The sequence below is a fragment of the Camarhynchus parvulus genome, chromosome 4 (genome assembly GCF_901933205.1).
Source record: "Camarhynchus parvulus chromosome 4, STF_HiC, whole genome shotgun sequence".
NCBI lineage: Eukaryota > Metazoa > Chordata > Aves > Passeriformes > Thraupidae > Camarhynchus > Camarhynchus parvulus.
Window position 1 is genome coordinate 2,042,387 of NC_044574.1, and position 23,925 is coordinate 2,066,311.

A 23,925-nucleotide genomic window follows, 5' to 3' on the forward strand; every position below is an offset into this window, starting at 1 on the left:
TGGAGCTGCTGGAGCAAATCCAGAGGAGGCCATGGAGATGCTCTGGAGCCAGGCTGGGAAAAACTGGGACTGTTCCCCTGGAGAAGGGGAAACTCCAGGGAATGCTCAGAGTGCCTGGAGGGGCCCCAGGAGAGCTGGAGAGGGACTGGGGACAAGGCCTGCAGGGACAGGAGCCAGGGAATGGCTCCCACTGGGAAAGGGGAGATTGGGCTGGCATCTTGGCAAGGAATTCCTGGCTGGGCTGGAATTCCCAGATTTGCTGGGGCTGCCCCTGGATCCCTGGCAGTGCCCAAGGCCAGGTTGGGATGGATTTGGATCCACCTGGGATTGGGGAAGGTGTCCCTGCCCATGGCAGGGGTGGGAATGGGATGGGATTTAAGGTCCATTCCAGCCCAAACCATTCCAGGATTCTGGGCTAACAGAACTGACACTGGATGAAGATGAAGGTGCCCAGTGAGGAAAACCTTCTCTATCCCACGTCTGGAGAGCCTAAAAACCAAAATTTTCATGATGGATTCTGAGTTCAAGCTGTTGGTGCTGAGCTCCATTTTTTCCATGGATTTTCCCTGGATTTTCCATGGATTTTTAAAAATCTGCTCTTGGATTGACTCATTTTGGATCTGAGCACGCCACGTTGCCCATGAGAGGAGAATTCCAGCCCCTGGGATGTGAAACCCAGAAGTTCCCACCTGGATGTGGGATATTCATCCAAAAACATCATCCCTCCAACTTGGCTGTGCCAAAACTCTGGCAGTTGAATTTTTCCTTGAAAAAAAAACCAAACCCTCCAGGATGTCATTTTTCCAGATTTCTGATACATTTTAAGGTGTTTTTGGTTTAGAAGCCACAAGTTTTGGTATTTCCCACCTGCATCCAGAGGTTTTTTTTTATGGAAAATGGATCATTTGAAGCAGGCAGGTCCAAAATATTGGGAATTTGTGGGGGAAAAAAAATGATGGAAATTTGTGGAGGTGTCCATGGAAGGTGGGGTTGGGGCGGCAGCAGAATTTGGCAGATTTGGCCTCGTTTTGATCTCAGGTGAGAGGTTGGACTCTGATCTTGAGGAACGTTCCCGTGGGATCCTCAGGGTTGGCTGTGAGGAGGTGCAGCCACACCAAGGTGGATTTTGGGGCATTAAAATCAGAATTTGAGGCAAAAACCCATGCTTGGGCCAGGTATTCCCAAAAATCTTTGTGTCCTGGATGTTTTTTAGGGCAAAATTCCCAGTTTTGCTGTGGGATAGGTGCAGTCTGACCCTCTGCTGCTCCATTTTAATTCTAATTTCCCAAATCTTCAAAATCTCGAAGGATTTTATGGATATTCCGTGGAGCAGCTTCGGAATTGCATCCCGTGGGAATAACAAAGTGGGATTTGTGGGATTCCTCCTTCTCCAAACTCTTCACGTCTTGGACAGAGCAGATTTCTTGGAATAACAACAATTCCTTCACCCTCAATCCCATCATGTCTGGAACGAAGTGGATTTGAAGCATTCCCAGCACGAGGGATGGGATTTATCCTTATTTTGATCTCCTTTTGTTCCCCAAATCCGCTCAAAAGTTGGGCTCGATGCTTCCTTGGACCTGAAATCTGCGAAATCCTTGGGATTTTCTGTTTTCCGTGAAGATTTGCGCTCGGAATTCCTTTATTGGACGCTTTGCTCCGCCACCTTCCGCTTCCAGGATTTCTTGGTGGTGATCCGCGAGTGAGAGGAGGTTGGTGGGAATGGAGGAGGAGTTCAGGTGGAATTTTTCTTCTCACCAGGATTTCTGGGGAAGGGATCCTGTCATTTTAGGGGAAGGAGTTCTTCGGATCCCAAGAAAAATCGTGGCGGCTCCGTCACTGGAATGTCCAAATCCAGGTTGGAGCAACCTGGGATCATCTTTGGGTTCCCTTCCAACCCAACCATTCCATGATGGTTCCATGGGCAGTGGAATATTCCTGAAGAATGGGAAGAGTTAGAAATGAGGCAAAAAGGAGGAAAATCCATAAATCCAGGTGGTTTTGGATTCTGTGGACACTAGAATATTCCCAAAGAGTGGAAAGAATTAAAAATTATTCAGAAAGGAGGAAAATCCATAAATCCAGAGGGTTTTGGGTTCTGTGGACAGTAGAATATTCCCCAAGAGTGGGAAGAGTTAGAAATGAGGCAAAAAGGAGGAAAATCCATAAATCCAGAGGGTTTTGGATTCTGTGGACACTAGAATATTCCCAAAGAGTGGAAAGAATTAAAAATGAGGCAAAAAGGAGGAAAATCCGTAAATCCAGAGGATTTTGGGTTCTGTGGACAGTAGAATATTCCCCAAGAGTGGGAAGAATTAGGAATGAGGCAAAAAAGAGGAAAATCCATAAATCCAGAGGGTTTTGGGTTCTGTGGACAGTGGAATATTCCTAAGAGAGGGAAGAGTTAGAAATGAGGCAAAAAGGAGGAAAATCCATAAATCCAGATGGTTTTGGGTTCTGTGGACAGTGGAATATTCCCAAAGAGTGGAAAGAATTAAAAATGAGGCAAAAAGGAGGAAAAACCATAAATCCAGAGGATTTTGGATTCTGTGGACAGTGGAATATTCCCAAAGAGTGGGAAGAGTTAAAAATGAGGCAAAAAGGAGGAAAAACCATAAATCCAGAGGGTATTGGTTGGTGAGGACCTGGCAAGGAGAAGAAGATTCCCAAAAATCTTGGATCAGCAGCTGGAGGGATTTGGGAGCCAAAACCCCTCCTTGGGACCGTGGGATTGGAATTTTTGGGAGTCAAATTCCCTTTTTGTTCCCTCCCAAGTTTTCCTTGAGGAACAGCTTTGGTTTCTCCTGGTTCAATTCGAACGTGGAAAAATTGGGACTGGGATTGCTTAGGGATGGTCTGGAATTCGGGAAAACCAGCTTGGAATGCTGAAATTGCTGCTTTATCCTCATGGGAATCATTCCATCAACCTGATCCTTCAGATCCATTATTTTCTATTAATTGTTCCATTTTTGATTGGAATTTATGATTTAAGAGCAGCTGGATTTTTTCCCCAAGGATATTTAATAATTATCACGGGTGATGTTCCGCCTTGAAGAATTCCAGAGTTTTCCAAGGAACATCCCTTCTCCATAGAAAACCTGCCTCCTTTTTTTCCCCAGCTCAATATTCCCATTAAACCCGACTTTAGCCATTTTTATATGGAATTAAATCCTATTTTTAATCTGAATTTTTTTAAATGAAAAACATCCCGAGGCTCCGGAATGACCTTTGAGCTGGGACACGATGGGAACCGAACATTTCCAGAGCTCCGGGCGCGGAAATTCCGGGCTGGGAATGGGATTGGACGTGGAGATGCCGCGTTTGGAGGGAGCTGGAATTGCTCGTGGATGTGACAGCAAATCCTGGATTTATTCCCTTGAATTCCCTTTTTTTTTTGGAGCAGCCTCTGGTGCTGCTGCCCTCCCCGGCGCGCGGGTGGGTTAATTGATGAATTCATTGATTTAATTAGCTGGTTCGATTAATTCATTCGATCCTTTCGTGTAATTAATGGATGGGATTGGTTTGATTGAGGCTTCTGGAGCGGTGCTAATCGGCTTTTTTACCCTCCTGCCTGAATCCCGTGGGGATGTGCCTTTCCCGAGGTAAAGCGGGCTGGGGGTGCGGAGCCGGCTCGGGGGCGGGGCTGAGCGCGGCGCTGCCCGCCCTGACCCCGCTGTGCCCGCGTTCTCTCTGCCCAGGACTGGATCCTGCACCAGAACAACCCCGAGCACCTCGAGAGCTGCCGCAGGCTGCGCCAACAGTAAGGGATCCAGCGGGGAATCCACTGGGAGTGCATTGGGGATCCACTGGGAAATCTGTCTGGAATCCACTGGGAATCCGTGGGGGATCCACTGCGGAATCAGTTCGGGAATCTTTGGGAATCAGTTCGGGAATCCTTTGGGGAATCCACCGTGGAATCAGTTGGGGATCCATTGGGAATCCACTGGGGAATCAGTTTGGGGTCCGCTGGGGGTCTGCTGGGAACCCATTGGGGATCCATTGGGAGTCCACTGGGGAATCAGTTCAGGATCAGCTGGGAATCCTTTGGGGATCCGTTCCGGAATCCATTTGGGAATCCACCGTGGAATCAATTGGGGATCCACTGGGGAGTCAGTTTGGGATCCACTGGGAAATCTGTCTGGAATCCACTGGGAATCCTTGGGGGATCCACTGCGGAATCAGTTCGGGAATCTTTGGGGATCAGTTCGGGAATCCTTTGGGGAATCCACCGTGGAATCATTTGGGGATCCATTGGGAATCCACTGGGGAACCTGTCTGGGATCCACTGGGGAGTCAGTTTGGGATCTGCTGGGAATGCATAGGCGATCCACTGGGGAATCAATTTGGGGTCCGCTGGGGATCTGATGGGAATCCATTGGGGATCCATTGGGAATCCACTGGGGAATCAATTTGGGATCTGCTGGGAATCCTTTGGGATCCATTGGGAATCCATTGCGGAATCTATTGGGAATCCACTGGGGAGCCCGTCTGGGATCCACTGGGAATCAGTTTGGAATCTGCTGGGCATCCATTGGGGATCCATTGGGAATCCACTGGGGAATCAGTCTGGGATCTGCTGGGAAGCCTTTGGGGATCTGTTCAGCAATCCATTTGGGAATCCACTGTGGAATCAATTGGGGATCCACTGGGGAACCCATCTGGGATCCACTCAGAATCAATTGGAGATCCACTGGGGATCCGTTGAGGGATCCATTTGGGAATCCACTGTGGAATAAATTTGGAATCCACTGGGGAATCCATTTGGGATCCACCGGGGAATCAATTTGGGATCTGCTGGGAATGCATTTGGAATCCACTGGGATTGCACTGGGGAATCCATTTGGGATCCACTGGGGATCTGCTGGGAAATCCTCTGGGGATCCATTGGGACTCCAGTGTGGGATCCACTGGGACTCGATTTGGGATCAACTGGGGATCTGCCAGGAATCTGTTGGGAGCCCATTGGGAATTCACTCGGGATCCACTGGGGATCCATGGGGAATGCACTGTGGAATCAATTTGGGATCCACTGGGAATCAATTTGGAACCCACTTTGGGATCCATTTGGGAATCCACTGAGAATCAATTGGGGATCCATTGGGAGTTCATTGGGAATTCACTGGGGATCCTTTGGGAATGCACTGTGGAATCCATTTGGGATCCATTGGGAATCCACGGTGGAATCCATTTGTGATCTGCCAGGGATCCATTTGGAATCCGCTGGGATTGCGCTGGGCAATCCATTTGGGACCCACTGGGAATCGGTGGGATCCATTTGGGATCAATTTGGGATCCACGGTGGGATCCATTTGGGATCCATTGGGAATCCACTGGGGAATCAGTTTGGGGATCCACTGGGAGATCCATTTGAGATCCACTGGGGAATCCACTGGGAATCCATTGTGGAATCCATTTGGGATCTGCCAGGGATCTATTGGGAATCTGCTGGGATTGCACCAGGGAATCCGTTTGGGATCCACTGGGAATCCATTTGGAATCCACTGGGGAATCCATTTGGAATATTTTTTGAGATGCACTGTGGGATCCATTTGAGATCCACTGGGAACCAGCTGGGAATTTACTGGGAATCCATTTGGGATCCATTGGGAATCCACTGGGGATCAGTTGGGGACATTTTTGAGATCTACTGGGGAATCCACTGGGTATCAGTTGGGGGATCCTTTTGAGATCCACTGGGAATCAGCTGGGAGCTCACTGGGAATCCATTTGGGGGATCCATTTGGGATCCACTGGGAATCATGGAACGCTGGAGAGGGCCCTCAAATCCCAACAATTCCATCCCATCCATGGGCAGGGACAGTTCCCACCATCCCAGGGGATCCAAATCCATCCAGCCTGGCCTGGGCACTGCCAGGGATCCAGGGGCAGCCCCAGCAAATCTGGGAATTCCAGCCCAGCCAGGAATTCCTTGCCAAGATCCCAGGATCCCAATCTCCCCGTTCCCAGCGGGAGCCATTCCCCGGCTCCTGAGATCCATTGCATCCAAAGGGCTCCAAAATCCCGGAACGCTTCGGGACGGGAGGAACCTCACATCCCATCCAGGGACATTCCCGAACACAAAATCCACATTTGGGGTCCAAGCTGGGAATATTTATCCAGGAAAAAAAAAAAAAGCTTTGTTTTTTGGGAATTTTGGGTTTTTTAGTGACATTTTTCCCTTTGTTCATTGACAGATATCCCGAGTGGAATCCTGAGGCTCACTCCTCCAGCAGGTACCTTGTGCTTTCCATTCCTTCTCTTCATCACTCATTAATTAATTAATTAACTAATTTTAACCATTTCATTCCCCCTGATTTGCCCTCTCCAACCCCTCTCCACGAGGTCACGTTTTTATTAAAAAATTTTAGGGCCTTTTTTATGGGATTTTACCCCAAATTCCATAGAATTCTGAGCTGCTTTGGCTTGGAGGGACCTTAAATTCCACATATTTTTATCCAGTTTTTTCCCTTTTTTTTCCCCAGATTTTTCCATTTCTTCTGTTTGGTTTATTTATTTATTTATTTATTTATTTCCAGTTTTTCCTTTTTTTTCCTGTTTTTTTTTATTTTTTTCCATTTTTTCCCATTTTTCCAGTTTATCTAGTTTATTCCCACTTTTGTCCATTTTTCCCCAGTTTCTCCATTTTTCCATTTTTATCCAATTTTATCCCTTTCATTCCAGTTTAACACCATTAAACCCAGTTTAATCCAGTTTTTTTTTTCCATTTTCCTCAGTTTTCTCAATTTTCCCCCCAGTTTTGTCACTTTTTCCATTTTTTCCAGTTTAATCCTGTTTTATCCAGTTTTATCCCTTTTATCCCAGTTTAAGCCACTTGGTTCCAGTTTTGTCCAGCTTTGTCCATTTTTCCCAATTTCTCAATTTTTTATTCCATTTTTCATTTTTTCTTCCTTTTTTCCATTTTTCCATTTTCCCTTTTTTCCTTTTTTCCCCTTTTTTTCCCTTTTTTTTCCATTTTCCCTTTTTTCCTTTTTTTCCTTTTTTTCCCCTTTTTCCTTTTTTTCCTTTTTTTCCTTTTTTCCCATTTTTTCCCTTTTTTCCCCTTTTTTCCCCTTTTTTTCCCATTTTTTCCCATTTTTTCCCATTTTTTCCCATTTTTCCCAATTTTTCCCAGTTTTTGTCCCTTTCATTCCCATTTGATCCCGTTCACTCCCATTTAATCAGTTTTTCCTATTTTTTCCAGTTTTATCCATTTTTTCCAGTTTCTCTCATTTAGTCCAGATCTGTCCAGCATTTTCCCTTTTTTTCTCATTTCTTCCTTTCCCCAAATCCCCCCCTTTTCCCAATCCCCCTTTTCCCATATTCAGTTTAATCTGGTTTTTCCCAATTTTTAATCAATTTTTTCCCATTTTTTAATCAATTTTTCCCAATTTTTAATCAATTTTTCCCCAGTTTTTCCCAGTTTCTAATCAGTTTTTTCTCAGATTTTTCCAGTGTTTTCCCATTTTGTTTCTCATTTCCTCCTTTCCCCAGAAATCTCATTTCCCCCTTTCCCCAAATCCATCTGGGGAGTTTTTTTCCCCATTTTTTAATCATTTTCCCCCATTTTTAATCATTTTCCCCCATTTTTAATCATTTTCCCCATTTTTAATCATTTTTCCCCCATTTTTTAATCATTTTCCCCCATTTTTTAATCATTTTCCCCCATTTTTAATCATTTTCCCCCCATTTTTAATCATTTTCCCCCATTTTTAATCATTTTTCCCCATTTTTAATCATTTTCCCCCATTTTTAATCATTTTTCCCCATTTTTAATCATTTTCCCCATTTTTAATCATTTTTCCCCATTTTTTAATCATTTTTCCCCATTTTTAATCATTTTTCCCCCATTTTTTAATCATTTTTCCCCATTTTTTAATCATTTTCCCCCTTTTTTTAATCATTTTCCCACATTTTTAATAATTTTTCCCCATTTTATCATCTTTCCCCCATTTTTAATCATTTTTCCCCATTTTTTAATCTTTTTCCCCTATTTTTAATCATTTTCCCCTTTTTAATCATTTTTCCCCCCTTTAATCATTTTCCCCCATTTTTAATCATTTTTCCCCATTTTTAATCATTTTCCCCTTTTTAATCATTTTCCCCATTTTTAATCATTTTTCCCCATTTTTAATCTTTTTCCCCATTTTTAATCATTTTTCCCCCATTTTTAATCATTTTCCCCATTTTTAATCATTTTCCCCCCCATTTTTTAATCATTTTTTCCCCATTTTTTAATCATTTTTCCCCCATTTTTAATCATTTTTCCCCATTTTTTAATAATTTTCCCCCATTTTTAAATCATTTTTCCCCCATTTTTAATCATTTTCCCCCATTTTTAATCATTTTTCCCCCATTTTTAATCCATTTTTCCCCATTTTTAATAATTTTCCCTTTTTTAATCATTTTCCCACATTTTTAATAATTTTTCCCCATTTTTAATCATTTTCCCCATTTTTTTTTAATCATTTTTCCCCATTTTTTAATCATTTTCCCCCATTTTTAATCATTTTCCCCCATTTTTAATCATTTTTCCCCATTTTTAATCATTTTCCCCATTTTTAATCATTTTTCCCCATTTTTAATCATTTTTCCCCATTTTTAATCATTTTTCCCCCATTTTTTAATCATTTTTCCCCATTTTTAATCATTTTCCCCCCCATTTTTTAATCATTTCCCCCCCATTTTTTAATCATTTTTCCCCCTTTTTTAATCATTTTCCCCCCCATTTTTTAATCATTTTTTCCCCATTTTTTAATCATTTTTCCCCCATTTTTTTCCCAGTTTTTCCCCAGTTTTTCTGGTTTTTTCCAGATTTCTCCAGTATTTTCCCTGGTTTTTTGTCATTTCTTCCTTTCCCCAGAAATCTCATTTCCCCCTTTCCCCAATACAGTCTGGGAGGTTTTTTCCCAGTTTTTAATCCATTGTCCCCCAGGTTTTAATCATTTTTCCCAGTTTTTTCCCCAGTTTTCCCCCAGTTTTTAGTAAGTTTTTTTCCCAGTTTTTCCCCCACTTTTTCCCCAGTTTTTCCCCAGTTTCTAATAATTTTTCCCAGATTTGTCCAGTGTTTCCCATTTTGTTTCTCATTTCCCCCTTTCCCGCAATCCCCATTTCCCCCAATCCCCCATTCCTTTCCCCACATCAGTTTGGGGAGTTTTTCCCCAGTTTTTAATCCATTTTTTCCCAGCTTTTAATCAGGTTTTTCTCAGTTTTTCCCCAGTTTTTCCCCAGTTTTCCCCAGTTTTTAATCAGTTTTTCCCCAGTTTTTTCCTCAGTTTTTAATAAGTTTTTTCCCAGTTTTTTTCCCAGTTTTTAGTCAGTTTTTCCCCAGTTTTTTCCCCAGTTTTCCCCAATTTCCAATCACTTTTCCCAGGTTTCTCCAGCCTTTCCCATTTTGTTTCTCATTTCTTCCTTTCCCCAATCCCCATTTCCCCAATCCCCCATTCCTTTCCCCACATCAGTTTGGGGAGTTTTTCCCCAGTTTTTAATCCATTTTTTCCCAGCTTTTAATCAGGTTTTTCTCAGTTTTCCCCCAGTTTTTCCCCCATTTTCCCCCCATTTTTAATAAGTTTTTTTCCCAGTTTTTCCCCAGTTTATTGTCAGTTTTCCCCAGTTTTTCCCCCGTTTTCCCCCAGTTTTCGCCCAGTTTTTAATCAGTTTTTCCCCCAGTTTTTAATCAGTTTTCTCCCAGTTTTCCCCCAGTTTTTCATCATTTTTTCCCAGATCTGTCCAGTCTCATTTCTTCCATTTCCCCCAATGCCCCATTTTCCCCAATCCCCCATTCCTTTCCCCACATCAGTTTGGGGTTTTTTCCCCAGTTTTTCCCCAGTTTTTCCCCAGTTTTCCCCCAATTTTAATCAGTTTTCCCCCATTTTCCCCCAGGTTTTAATAAGTTTTTTCCCCAGTTTTTCCCAGTTTTTCCCCAGTTTTTAATCAGTTTTCCCCAGTTTTTAATCAGTTTTCCCCAGTTTTTAGTCAGTTTTCCCCAGTTTTTAATAAGTTTTTTTCCCAGTTTTTCCCCCAGGTTTTCCCCCAGTTTTCCCCCAGTTTTTAGTCAGTTTTCCCCCAGTTTTTCCCCCAGTTCTCCCCCAGTTTTCCCCCACTATTTCCCCCATTATTTCCCCCAATTTCCAATCATTCCCCCCGATCTCTCCAGCCTTTCCCATTTTGTTTCTCACTCCCTCTCTCTCTCTCTCTCCGGGCTCAGACATGGCGCAGAGCGCAAGGAGAACCGCACCCCTCGCCGCCGCTCGCTCTCTCCGCTCAGCCCGTCCCGCCGCCACTACCGCCTTCCTCCTCCTCCTCCTCCTCCTCCTCTTCCTCCTGCGCCCGGCTCCGCGCGCCGCCGCTGCCGCTCGCGCTCCCGCAGCCCCGCCGGCCGCGCGCGCCGCCCGCGTTCCCGCAGCCCCGCGCGGGGCGCACCTCCCGCGGCCCCGCTCGCGGTCACGGTCGCGGTCGCGGTCACGGCCGCGGAGCCTGGCCAGGGGCAGCCCCCGGCCCCGGCGCTCCGACAGCCGCGCCAGCCGCTCCTGCGAAGGTTTGTGCGCTCAAACGCACGCACGGGGCGCGGGGACGGGGGAGACGGGGTCCCAGCATCGCACAGGGGGGATTCTGGGGGGTCCCACAGTGGGTCTGACCCTCGCACAGTGGGGATTTTGGGGGTCCCACAGTGGGTCTGACCTTCACACAGTGGGGATTTTGGGGGTCCCACAGTGGGTCTGACCTTCACACAGTGGGGATTTTGGGGGGTCCCACAGTGGGTCTGACCCTCACACAGTGGGGATTTTGGGGGGTCCCACAGTGGGTCCGACCCTTGCACAAAGGGAATTTGGGGAATTCTGGGGGGTCACCAAGAGTGTCCAACCCTCGCACAGTGGGGATTTTGGGGGGTCCTACAATGGGTCTGACCCTCACACAATGGGGATTTTGGGGGTCCCACAGTGGGTCCAACTCTCACACGATGGGAATTTCGGGAATTCTGGGGGGTCATGGAGAGCGTCCGACCCTCACACAATGGGGATTTTGGGGGGTCCCACAGTGGGTCTGACCCTTGCACAAAGGGAATTTCGGGAATTCTGGGGGGTCCCAGAGTGGGTCCAACCCTCTCACAGTGGGGATTTTGGGGGTCCCACAGTGGGTCCGAGCCTCACACAGTGGGGATTTTGGGGGTCCCACAATGGGTCTGACCTTCACATGATGGGAATTTTGGGGGATCCCACAGTAGGTCCGAGCCTCACACAGTGAGGATTTTGGGGGTCCCACAGTGGGTCTGACCCTTGCGCAAAGGGAATTTTGGGGGTCCCACAGTGGGTCCGACCCTCGCACAAAGGGAATTTTGGGGGTCCCACAATGGGTCTGACCCTTGCACAGTGGGAATTCTGGGGGGTCCCACAGTGGGTCTGACCCTCACACAATGGGGATTTTGGGAATTCTGTGGGTTCATGAAGATTTCTTCACCCCCCACAAAGGGAATTTTGGGGGGTCACTGAGAGCGTCCGACCCTCGCACAGTGGGGATTTTGGGGGGTCCCAGAGTGCATGCAACCCTCACAATGGGAATTTTGGGGTCCCACAGTGGGTCTGACCCTCACACGATGGGAATTTTGGGAATTCTGGGGGATTCACGAAGTTTTCTTCAACTCCCCACAAAGGGAATTCTGGGGGGTCACCGAGAGCGTCCGACCCTCGCACGATGGGGATTTTGGGAATTTTGGGGGATGCACAAAGATTTCTTCACCCCCTACAAACGGAATTTTGGGAATTCTGGGGGGTCCCACAGTGGTTCCAACCCTTGCACAATGGGAATTTTGGGGGGTCCCACAATGGGTCTGACCCTCGCACAAAGGGAATTTTGGGAATTCTGTGGGGTTCACAAAGTTATCTTCACCGCCCCCACACGATGGGAATTTTGGGAATTCTGTGGGCTCACCAAGAGCGTCCGACCCTCACACAGTGGGGATTTTGGGGGGTCCCACAGTGGGTCCGAGCCTCACACGATGGGGATTTGGGGGGTTCCCAAAGTTTTCTTCACCCCCTCAGTGGGAATTTTGGGAATTCTCTGGTGTTCCCAAAGTTTTCTTCACCCCCTCAGTGGGAATTTTGGGAATTCTCTTCTGTTCCCGAAGTTTTCTTCACCCCCTCAATGGGAATTTTGGGAATTCACGGCGATTCCCAAAGTTTGTCCTCCTCCAAAAGGAATTTTTGGGAATTCACTGCCATTCACGATGGTTTTTTCATCCCTGATCAGAATTTTGGGAGTGCTCAACGGGATTCCCGATGGGAATTTTGGGAATTCATTGGGATTCCCAAATTTTCACCCCTAATTGGAATTTCAGGAATGCTTAATGGAATTCCCGATGGGAATTTTGGTATTGCTCAATGGGATTCCCAATGGGAATTTTGGGAATGTTCAATGGGATTCCCAATGGGAATTTTGGGAATTCACCAGGATTCCCAAAGTTTTCTTCACCACCCCCAGTGGGAATTTTGGGAATTCTGTGGGATTCACAAAGATTTCTTCACCCTCAATGGGAATTTTGGGAATGCTCAATGGAATTCCCGATGGGAATTTTGGGAATTCACCGGGATTCATGATGGATTTTTCATCCCTGATCAGAATTTTTGGGAATGCTCAATGGGATTCCTGATGGTTTTTTCATCCTTAATAGGAATTTTGGGAATTCACTGGGATTCCCAAAGTTTTCTTCACCACTAATTGGAATTTTGGGATTGCTCAATGGGAATTTTGGGAATGCTCAATGGCATTCCTGATGGGAATTTTTGGGAATGCTCAATGGGATTCCCGATGGGAATTTTGGGAATTCACTGGGATTCACGATGGTTTTTTCATCCTTAATTGGAATTCTGGGATTGCTCAGTGGGATTCCCAATGGGAATTTCGGAAATCCTCAATGGAATTCCCAATGGGAATTTTGGGAATGCTCAATGGGAATACTGAATGGGATTCCCAGTGGGAATTTTGGGAATTCTGTGGCGTCCCCAAAGTTTTCTTCACCCCCAATTGGAATTTTGGGAATGCTCAATGGGATTCCCAATGGGAATTTTGGGAATTCACGGGATTCACGAAGATTTCTTCAACCCCTACAAAGGGAATTTTGGGAATTCTGTGGTGTTCCCAAAGTTTTCTTCACCCTCAATGGGAATTTTGGGAATGCTCAGTGGGATTCCTGATGGGAATTTTGGGAATGCTCAGTGGGATTCACAATGGGAATTTTTGGGAATGTTCAGTGGGATTCCTGATGGGAATTTTGGGAATGCTCAGTGGGATTCACAATGGGAATTTTTGGGAATGTTCAGTGGGATTCCTGATGGGAATTTTGGGAATGCTCAGTGGGATTCACAATGGTTTTTATTCCTCCAAAAGGAATTTTTGGGAATTCACTTTAGGTATTCTATGGTTTTTTCATCCTCAATTGGAATTTTGGGAATTCAGTGGGATTCCTGAATTTTCACCCCTAATTGGAATTTTGGGAATGCTCAATGGGAATTTTGGGAATGCTCAGTGGGATTCCTGATGGGAATTTTTGGGAATGCTCAATGGGATTCCCATATTTTCACCCCTAATTGGAATTTCAGGAATGTTCAATGGGATTCCTGATGGGAATTTTTGGGATTGCTCAATGGGAATTTTGGGAATGCTCAATGGGAATTTTGGGAATGCTCTGTGGGATTCCTGATGGGAATTTTGGGAATGCTCAGTGGGATTCACAATGGTTTTTATTCCTCCAAAAGGAATTTTTGGGAATTCACTGCGATTCACGATGGTTTTTTCATCCTCAATTGGAATTTTGGGAATTCAGTGGGATTCCTGAATTTTCACCCCTAATTGGAATTTTGGGAATGCTCAATGGGAATTTTGGGAATGCTCTGTGGGATTCCTGATGGGCATTTCGGGAATGCTCAATGGGAATTTTGGGAATGCTCAATGGAATTCCCAGTGGGAATTTTTGGGAATGTTCAATGGGAATTCTGGGAATGTTCAATGGGATTCCCGGTGGGAATTTTGGGAATGCTCAATGGGAATTTCGGGAATGCTCTGTGGGATTCCTGATGGGAATTTTGGGAATGCTCAATGGAATTCCCAGTGGGAATTTTTGGGAATGCTCAGTGGGATTCCTGATGGGAATTTTGGGAATGCTCAATGGAATTCCCAGTGGGAATTTTTGGGAATGCTCAGTGGGATTCCCATATTTTCACCCCTAATTGGAATTTCAGGAATGTTCAATGGGATTCCCAATGGGAATTTTTGGGATTGCTCAGTGGGAATTTTGGGAGTGGGAATTTTGGGATTGCTCAATGGGAATTTCGGGAATGCTCTGTGGGATTCCTGATGGGAATTTTGGGAATGCTCAATGGAATTCCCAGTGGGAATTTTTGGGAATGTTCAATGGGATTCCCGATGGGAATTTTGGGATTGCTCAATGGGAATTTCGGGAATGCTCAATGGGAATTTCAGGAATGCTCAGTGGGATTCCTGATGGGAATTTTTGGGAATGCTCAATGGGAATTTTGGGATCGCCAAAGAATTCCCAAAAAATTCCAAAACAATTTTAAAAATTCCCAAAATTTCCTGAGGTTTTTCCCCCAAAATTCCCCCCCAAAATCCCCACTGAATTCCCTTTTCTTTTTTACAAAATTCCCTGAAACTTCCCCCCACCAAAATTCCCGTTGTTCCCCCCAAAATTCAAAAAAAATCCTCTAAAAAATTCCCATTTTTCCTCTTAAAAATCCCCCCAAAATTCCCATTTTTTTCCTAAAATTCCAGAAAAAAGTCCCCCAAAATTCCCATTTTTCCCCCATTTTTCCCTCCAAAATTCCAAGAAAAATCCCCTAAAAATTCCCATTTTTTCCTCTTAAAAATCCCCCCAAATTCCCTTTTTTCCCCTTAAAAACCCCCCCAAAATTCCCGTTTTTCCCCATTTAAAAATCCCCCCAAAATTCCCATTTTTCCCCAAAATAAATTCCCATTTTTCCCCCAAAAAACCCCCAAAATTCCCATTTTTCCCCCCCAAAAAAATCCCAAAATTCCCATTTTTCCCCTTAAAAATTCCCCAAAAATCCCCATTTTTCCCCCCAAAATTCCCCATTTTTCCCCCAAAATTCCCATTAAAAATCCCCAAAATTCCCATTTTCCCCCCAAAAAAATCCCCCAAAATTCCTATTTTTTCCCCAAAATCCCTTAAAACACCCCCCCAAAAATTCCCTATTTTTTTCCCCAAAATTCCCCAAAAAATCCCCTAAAAATTCCCATTTTTCCCCCAAAAATCCCAATTTCTTCCCCAAAAATTCCCTTTTTTCCTCCCAAAATTCCCCCAAAAAACCCAAAAATTCCCATTTCCCCCCCAAAATCCCCTGAAAATTCCCATTTTTCCCCTTAAAAATCCCAAAAAATTCCCATTTTATCCCTTAAAAATCCCCCAAAATTCCTATTTTTTCCCCAAAAAAATCCCCCAAAATCCTCATTTTTCCCCCCAAAAAATCCCCAAATTCCCGTTTTTCCCCCAAAAAACCCCAGAATTTCCCATTTTTTCTCAAAAAATTCCCCCCCAAAAAATCCCAAAAATTCCCATTTTTCCCCAAAAAATCCCAAAATTCCCATTTTTCCCCCAAAAAATCCCCCAAAATTCCCATTTTTTCCCCCAAATAAATTCCCATTTCCCCCCCCAAAAAATCCCAAACGTTCCCATTTTATCCCTTAAAAATCCCCCAAAATTCCTATTTTTTCCCCCCCAAAAAACCCCCAAAATCCTCATTTTCCCCCCCCCAAAAAAATCCCAAAATTCCCATTTTTTCACCTTAAAAATCCCCCCAAATTCCCATTTTTTTTCCAAAAATTCCCCATTTTTCCCCCCAAATCCCCCAAAAAATCCCCAAAAATTCCCATTTTTTCCACCCAAAATTCAAGGAAAAAAATCTCCCAAAAATTCCCATTTTCCCCCCAAAAATTCCCATTTTTTCCCTTTAAAATTCCCCAAAAATTCCCATTTTTCCCCCCAAAATCCCCCCAAAAAATCCCCAAAAATTCCCTTTTTTTCCCCAAAAATTCCCTAAAACACTCTCCTAAAAAATTCCCACTTTTTCCCAAAATTCCCCCAAAAAATCCCTTAAAATTCCCATTTTTTTCTCCCCAAAAATTCTCATTTTTATTCCCAAAATTCCCCTAAAAAATCCCCTAAAAATTTCCATTTTTTCCCCAAAATAAATCCCAAAATTCCCATTTTTCCCAAAATAAATCCCGTTTTCTTCCCAAAATTCCCAAAAAAAAACCCCCCAAAATTCCCCATTTTTTTTCTCAGTATTCCCATTAAAAATCGCCTAAAAATTCCCATTTTTCCCCCCAAAGAATCCCCAAAATTCCCATTTTTCCCCCAAATAAATTCCCATTTTTCCCCCCAAAAATTCCCATTTTCCCCCCCAAAAAAATCCCAAAATTCCCCATTTTCCCCCCAAAATTCCCATTAAAAATCCCCAAAATTCCCATTTTCCCCCCAAAAAAATCCCCCAAAATTCCTATTTTTTCCCCAAAATCCCTTAAAACACCCCCAAAAATTCCCTATTTTTTCCCCAAAATTCCCCCAAAAAATCCCCTAAAATTCCCATTTTTCCCCCAAAAATCCCAATTTCTTCCCCAAAAATTCCCTTTTTTCCTCCCAAAATTCCCCCAAAAAACCCAAAAATTCCCATTTCCCCCCCAAAATCCCCTGAAAATTCCCATTTTTCCCCTTAAAAACCCCCAAAATTCCCATTTTATCCCTTAAAAATCCCCCAAAATCCCTATTTTTTCCCCAAAAAAATCCCAAAATCCCCATTTTTCCCCCAAAAACCCCAAAAAATCCCCCCAAAATTCCATATTTTCCCCCCAAATAAATTCCCATTTTCCCCCCCAAAAATCCCAAAAATTCCCATTTTTTCCCCTTAAAAAACCCCCAAAATTCCCCATTTTCTCCCCAAAATTCCCATTAAAAATCCCAAAAAATTCCCCTTTTCCCCAAAAAAAATCCCCCAAAATTCCCATTTTTCCCCTCCCAAAAAATCCCAAAATTCCCATTTTTTTCCCAAAATCCCCAAAAAATCCCAAAATCCCCATTTTTTCCCCTTAAAAAACCCCCAAAATTCCCATTTTTCCCCCCAAAATTCCCCATTTTCTCCCCAAAATTCCCATTTTCCCCCCTTAAAAATCCCCCAAAATTCCCATTTTTCCCCCTCAAAAAACCCCAAAAATTCCCATTTTATCCCTTAAAAATCCCCCAAAATTCCTATTTTTTCCCCCCCAAAAAAACCCCCAAAATCCTCATTTTTCCCCCCCAAAAAAATCCCAAAATTCCCATTTTTCCCCCCCAAAAAAATCCCAAAATTCCCATTTTTCCTCCCCAAAAAACCCCCAAAATCCCCATTTTTTCCCCTTAAAAAACCCCCAAAATTCCTATTTTTTCCCCAAAAAATCCCCCAAAATCCTCATTTTTCCCCCCCAAAAAAATCCCCAAATCCCCATTTTCCCCCAAAATCCTCATTTTTTTCCCAAAATCCCCATTTTTTTCCCAAAATCCCCATTTTTTTCCCAAAATTCCCATTTTTTTCCCAAAATCCCCATTTTTCCCCATTTTTCCCCATTTCCCCCACTGTCCCCTGACCGCGTGGCCGCCGTTCCCCCGCAGCCCGCCAGGCGGCGCTCGAGGCCGCGCTGCGCTCCCTGGGCCCCGCTTTCCTGGCCGAGTTCCAGCGCCGCCGCTCCGCGCATGCGCACGACTCGCCTCGCCGTGCCGCCCGCAGAGCTCCGAGGGTTCCGCGCGCCGAGGCCGGGGCCGGGGGCGGGGCCGGGCCAAGCTCCGCCCCCGAGGCCGCCAAAAGGGAACGGGCCGGGGAGGGGAGGAGGAGGAGGAGACCGGGAAGAGCCAGCCCTACAACCGGGTGCGTCACCGGGTTTGGGGTTTGGGGGATGTTTGGGGGATGTTTGGGAATTTGGGGGTTTGGGGGATGTTTGGGAATTTGGGGCTTTGGGGGATGTTTGGGAATTTGGGGCTTTGGGGGATTTTTGGGGTTTGGGGCTTTGGGGGATGTTTGGGAATTTGGGGCTTTGGGGGATGTTTGGGAATTTGGGGGTTTGGGGGATGTTTGGGTGTTTGGGGGCTTTGGGGGGATGTTTGGGGTTTGGGGGCTTTGGGGGATGTTTGGGGCTTGGGGGTTTGGGGGATGTTTGGGGTTTGGGGCTTTGGTTGGTGTTGGGGCTTTGGGGGATGTTTGGGGTTTGGGGCTTTGGGGGATGTTTGGGAATTTGGGGGGTTGGGGGGTTTGGGGGATTTCCTGGGGTTTGGGGAATTCTGGGGTTTGGAGGTTTGGAGCAGTTCCTGGGGTTTGGGAGATGTTTGGGAATTTGGGGGGTTTGGGGGATTTCTGGGGTTTGCGGGATTTCTGGGGTTTGGGGGAGATTTGGGGGGTTGGAGGGTTTGGGGAGATTTGGGGGGTTTGGGGGATGTTTGGGAATTTGGGGGGTTTGGGGGATTTCTGGTGTTTGGGGGATTTCTGGGGGTTTGGACAGTTCCTGGGGTTTGGGGGATTTTTGGGGTTTGGAGCAATTCCTGGAGTTTGGGGGTTTGGGGGATTTCTGGGGTTTGGGGGGATTTCCTGGGGTTTGTGGGATGTTTGGGAATTTGGGGGTTTGGGGGATTTCCTGGGGTTTGGGGGATATTTGGGAATTCCTGGGGTTTGGGCGATCTTCTGGGTTTGAGATTCCTGGGTTTGGGGGATTCCTGGGGTTTGGGGGATTTGGGGGTTTGGGGGTTTGAGGTTTGGGGATTTCTGGAGAGATTTGGGACAATTTCTGGGCTTTGGGGGATTCCTGGGGTTTGGGGGATATTTGGGAATTCCTGGGGTTTGGGGGATTTCTGGGGTTTGGGGGAGGTTTGGGGTTTGGGGCAATTTCTGGGGTTTAGGGTATTTCTGGGGCTTGGGGGATATTTGGGATTTCCTGGGTTTGAGATTCCTGGTGTTTGGGGGATTTCCTGGGGTTTGGGGAATGTTTGGGAATTTGGGGGTTTGGGGCAGTTCCTGAGGTTTGGGGGATTTCTGGGGTTTGGGGCAATTTCTGGGGTTTGTGGGATATTTGGGAATTCCTGGGATTTGGGGGATGTTTGGGAATTTGGGGGGTTTGGGGAATTTCTGGGGTCTGGGGGAATTCTGGGGTCTGGGGAGGTTTGGGGGATTTCCTGAGGTTTGGGGGATATTTGGGAATTCCTGGGGTTTGGGGCAATTCCTTGGGTTTGGGGGATGTTTGGGAATTTGGGGGTTTGGGGCATTCTTGGGGTTTGGGAGATTTGGGGGGTTTGGGGGATATTTGGGATTTCCTGGGGTTTGGGATTTCCTGGGGTTTGGGGGATTTCTGGGGTTTGGGGCATTCCTGGGGTTTGGGATAATTCCTGGGATTTGTTGTTTTCGGTGGGAATTTCTGGGGTTTGGGGGATATTTGGGGGATTTCTGGGGTTTGGGATTTCCTGGGGTTTGGGGCAATTCCTGAGGTGTGGGGGATTTCTGGGATATTTGGGAATTCCTGATGTTTGGGGAATTTCTGGGGTTTGGGGGGTATTTGGGATTAACTGGGTTTTGGTGGAGTTCCTGGGGTTTGTTGTTTTTTGGGGAATTCCTGGGGTTTGGGGAGTTTTTGGGAATTTGTGACATTTTGTGGAAATTCCTGAGGTTTGAGGGGTTTTTGGGAATTCCAGGGGTCTGGTGGTTTATTTGGGGATTCCTGGGCTTTGGCCGGGGTTTGATTTCAGGGCAGTTGTTCTGGGGGAGAATTCCTGCCAGGATGGAGCTGGGAATTCCGGAATTCTGGAATTCTGCACTTTGAGATGATTTCTTCCACAATTCCCACGATCCCAAGCTTTCCTTGGATGAAAAATTTCTGGAATTCTGCGGAATTCTGGAATTCCATCAGGATTTATTCCACAATCCCAAGTGGCTCCAATCCAACCTTTCCAGGGATGGAAAATTCCCAAAATCCTGGAATTCCATCGGATTTTTTCCACAATTCCCACAATTCCAGTCCAACCTTTTCCTTGGGCACTTCCAGGGATGAAAATTCCTGGAATTCCGGGGAATTTTGGAATTCCATCAACATTTATTCCTCAATTCCAATCCAGCCTTTCCTTGGGCATTCCCAAACATGAAAAATTCCTGGAATTCTATGGAATTCCATCCGGATTTATTCCACAATCCCAACAATTCCCATCCAATCCAAAGTGGCTCCAACCCAACCTCTCTTTGGAATGAAAAATTCCCAAAATCCTGGAATTCCATCAACATTTATTCCACAATTCCCACAGTCCCAGGTGACTCCAATCCAACCTTTCCAGGGCTGGAAAATTCCCAAAATCCTGGAATTCCATCCGGATTTTTTCCACAATTCCATCCCAACCTCCCCGGTGCCGGAGCCCATGGGAATTGGGGAAATTTGGGAATTGGGGAAATTTGGGAAAAATGGGAAAGTGAAATTTGGGAAAATGGGAAAAATTTTGGGGAAAAAAAATGGAAAAAAAAATGGGAAAAAAATCCTTTGGGAAATGGGAAGAAATGGGGAAAAAAACCTTGGGGGAATGGGAAGGAAATGGGAAAAATTTTGGGGAAAATGGGAAGAGAAAATAGAAGAAAGAATTTCAGGGGAAATGGGAAAAAAAAGTTCTGGAAATGGGAAAAAAATGGGGAAAAACTTGGGGGGAAGGAAATGGGAAAAATTGGGGGGAAAAATCTTGGGGGAAAAAATTGGGAAAATGAGGAAATGAAATTTGGGAAAATGGGACAAAAAATAGAAAAAAAACCTGGGAAACTTGGGAAAAATGGAGGGGAAAGGGGAAATTTGGAAAAATGGGGAAAAATTTGGGGGGAAAACGGGAGGAAATGGGGAAGAAATTTGGGAAAATGGGAAAGTGAAATTTGGGAATTCTCCGGGTGTTTTGCAGCTGCTGAGCTGTGGGACAGAGCCCATGGGAATTGGGGATTTTGGGAATTGGGGGAATTTTGGGAATTTTGGGAATTGGGGATTTTTGGGAATTCCTGTGGGACAGAGCCTGTGGGAATTGGGAATTTTGGGAATTGGGGAAATTTTGGGGAATAGGTGGTTTTTGGGAATTGGGGATTTTTGGGAAGTGGGGATTTGGGGAATTTTGGGAATTGGGAATTTTGGGAATTGGGGATTTTTGGGAATTCCTGCGGCACAGAGCCTGTGGGAATTGGGGATTTTGGGAATTGAGGAATTTTTGGGAATTGGGGAATTTGGAATTTTTGGGAATATTTTTGGGAATTCTCCAGGTGTTTTGCAGCTGCTCAGGGAGGAGCTGCTGAGCTGTGGGACGGAGCCCATGGGAATTGGGGATTTTGGGGAATTTGGGGAATTTCAGGAAGATTTCGGGGCACATTTTTAGTTGTTCCGCTGTGCTGCGGAGTTGGGAATTGGGCTGCTGAGTGGTTTGCGCGGTGCCCATGGGAATTGGGGATTTGGGGAATTGTGGAATTTTGGGGATTTTGGGAATTGGGGATTTTGGGAATTGTGGAATTGTGGAATTTCGGGGCACGTTTTGGGTGATTCCTCTCTGCAGTTGCTGCGCGAGGAGCTGCTGAGCTGCGGCACTGATCCCATGGGAATTGGGGATTTTGGGAATTTTGGGGATTTTGGGAATTGGGGATTTGGGGAATTGGGATTTTTAGGAATTGGGGATTTGGGGAATTGGGGATTTGGGGAATTGTGGAATTGTGGAATTTTGGGGATTTTGGGAATTGGGGATTTTGGGAATTGTGGAATTTGGGAAGATTTGGGGCCCATTTTGGGTGATTCCTCTCCGCAGCTGCTGCGCGAGGAGCTGCTGAGCTGCGACACGGTGCTGCAGCTCTCGGAGCTGCCCGACTCGGGCTTCTCCGACCAGGACATCAAGCGGCTGGTGCAGCCCTTCGGCAAGGTCAGCGACCTCATCGTGCTGCGCTCCCGCAACGAGGTCAGCCCCAAACCCGGCGATTTCCACCCCAATTCCCGACCCCAACGGGCCCAGCTGCTCTGGCGTTTTACACGTGCAGAAATGGTTTTTTTCCTTCTCTTTTTCCCCCTTTTTTCCTGGTTTTTTTCCCCTGCTTTTCCCCCTTCCCATTCCCTTTCTTCTCTCTTTTTCCCCCTCCTCTTTTTTCCATTCTTCCCTTTTTTCCCCATTATTTTCCTTTCTTCTTTTCCTCTTTCCCCTTCCCTTTTCCCATTCTCCCCTTCCCTTTTCCCCCAATTTTTCTCCCATTTCCCCCTCCCCTTTTTCCCTTTTTCCCCTTCCCCCTTGTTTCCATTTATTCTCAATTTTTTTTCCTTTTTTCCCTTCTTTTTCTTCCCTTTCCCTTCCCTTTGCCTTTCTCCCCTTCCCTTTTCCCATTCTCTCCTTTCTTTTCATCTCCTTTTTCCCTTTCCCTTCTTTCCCCTCTTTCCCCTTTGCCTTCCTTTCCTTTTCCCCCTTTTCCCCTTTGTTCTCCCTTTATTTTCCTTTTTCCCCATTTTCCATTCCCTTTCCCTTTCTCTCCTTCCCTTTTCCCCTTTTCCCCCCTTTTTTCCCTCTTTTTTCCTTTTCCTCTTTTTTCCCCTTTCCCTTTCCCCCATTTTTCCCTTTTCCCCTTCCCTTTTCCTCCTTATTCCCTTTTCCTTCATTCCTTTTTGCCTTTCCCTTTTCCCCTTTTTTCCTTTTCCCCCTTTTGTTTTCCTTTTTCCTCCCTTTTCCCTGTTTTTTCCCTCTTTTTTCCTTTCCCCCCTTCTTCCCCCCCTTTTCCCACCCTTTTTCCCCCTTTATTTTCCTTTTTTCCTCTTCCCTTTCTCTCCTTCCCTTTCCCCCCTTTTTCCCCCCTTTTCTCCTTTTCCCTTTTCCCCCCTTTTTCTCTTTTCCCCCTTTCCCCTTCCCTTTTCCCCCTCTTCCCCATTCCCTTTTTCTCCTTATTCCCTTTCCCTTTTCTCCCTTTTTTCCCTTTTCTCCCTTTTTTCTCTTCCCCCTTTTCTCCTTTTGTTCTCCCTTTTGTTTTCCTTTTGTTCTCCCTTTTCCCCCTTCTCCCCCCCTCCCTTTTCCCCTTTGTTCTTCCTTTATTTTCCTTTTTTCCTCATTTCCCCTTCCTATTCCCTTTCTCCCCTTCCCTTCCCCCCTTTTCCACTTCCTTTTTCTTCCCCTTTTCATCCTTTTTGCCTTTTCCCAATTTTCCCTTTTCCTTTTTCCCCGTTTTCTCCTTTTTTCCTCTTCTCCTTTCCCCTCCCTTTTTCCCCCTTTTCCCCCTTCCCTATTCCTCCTTATTCCCTTTCCCTTTCCCCCTTTTCCCCCCTTTTCCCCTTTCCTCCTTGATTCTTTCTGTTCTCCCTTTTGTTTTCCTTTTTCCCACCCTTTTCCCCCTTTTTTCCTCCCTTTCCTCCTTTGTTCTTCCCTTATTTTCCTTTTTTCCCATTTTCCTTTTCTCTCCATCCCTTTTCCCATTTTATCCCCCCTTTTCCCCCCCTTTTTCCCCCTTCCCTCCCCTTTTTTCCCCCTTTCCCTTTTCCCCATTTTCCCCTTTCCCCCTTTTTCCCCCCTTTTCTCCTTTTCCCTTTTCCCCCCTTTTTCTCTTTTTCCTCTTTCCTTTCCCCTCCCCTTTTCCCCCTTTTCCCCATTCCCTTTTCCTCCTTATTCCCTTTCCCTTTTCTCCCTTTTTTCCCATTTTCTCCCTTTTTTCCCTTCCTCCTTTTTTCCTTTTATTCTTCCTTTTGTTTTCCTTTTTCCTTCCTTTCCCCCCTTTCCCCCCCTTTTATCCCCCCCTTTCCCACTTCCTTTTCCCCCTTTTTCCCTTTCCCCCTTTTCCCCTTTCCCCATTTCCCTCCTTTCCTCCCCTTTTTCTCCTTTTCCCCTCCTTTCCCCTCTCCTTTTTTCCCCTTCCC

The 23,925-nt window shown here is 45.5% G+C and overlaps 1 protein-coding gene across 1 annotated transcript in view; it reads left to right on the plus strand.

Moving 5' to 3' along the window:
* ZNF638 (zinc finger protein 638) overlaps positions 1–23,925 on the plus strand; it is an 80,596-nt gene that overhangs the window by 19,320 nt on the left and 37,351 nt on the right. The window contains 6 exon segments of the mRNA XM_030947393.1: positions 3,699–3,760; positions 6,195–6,233; positions 10,205–10,403; positions 10,405–10,534; positions 17,672–17,943; positions 21,851–21,997. Of these exon segments, the coding sequence (XP_030803253.1) occupies positions 3,699–3,760; positions 6,195–6,233; positions 10,205–10,403; positions 10,405–10,534; positions 17,672–17,943; positions 21,851–21,997 (849 nt within the window).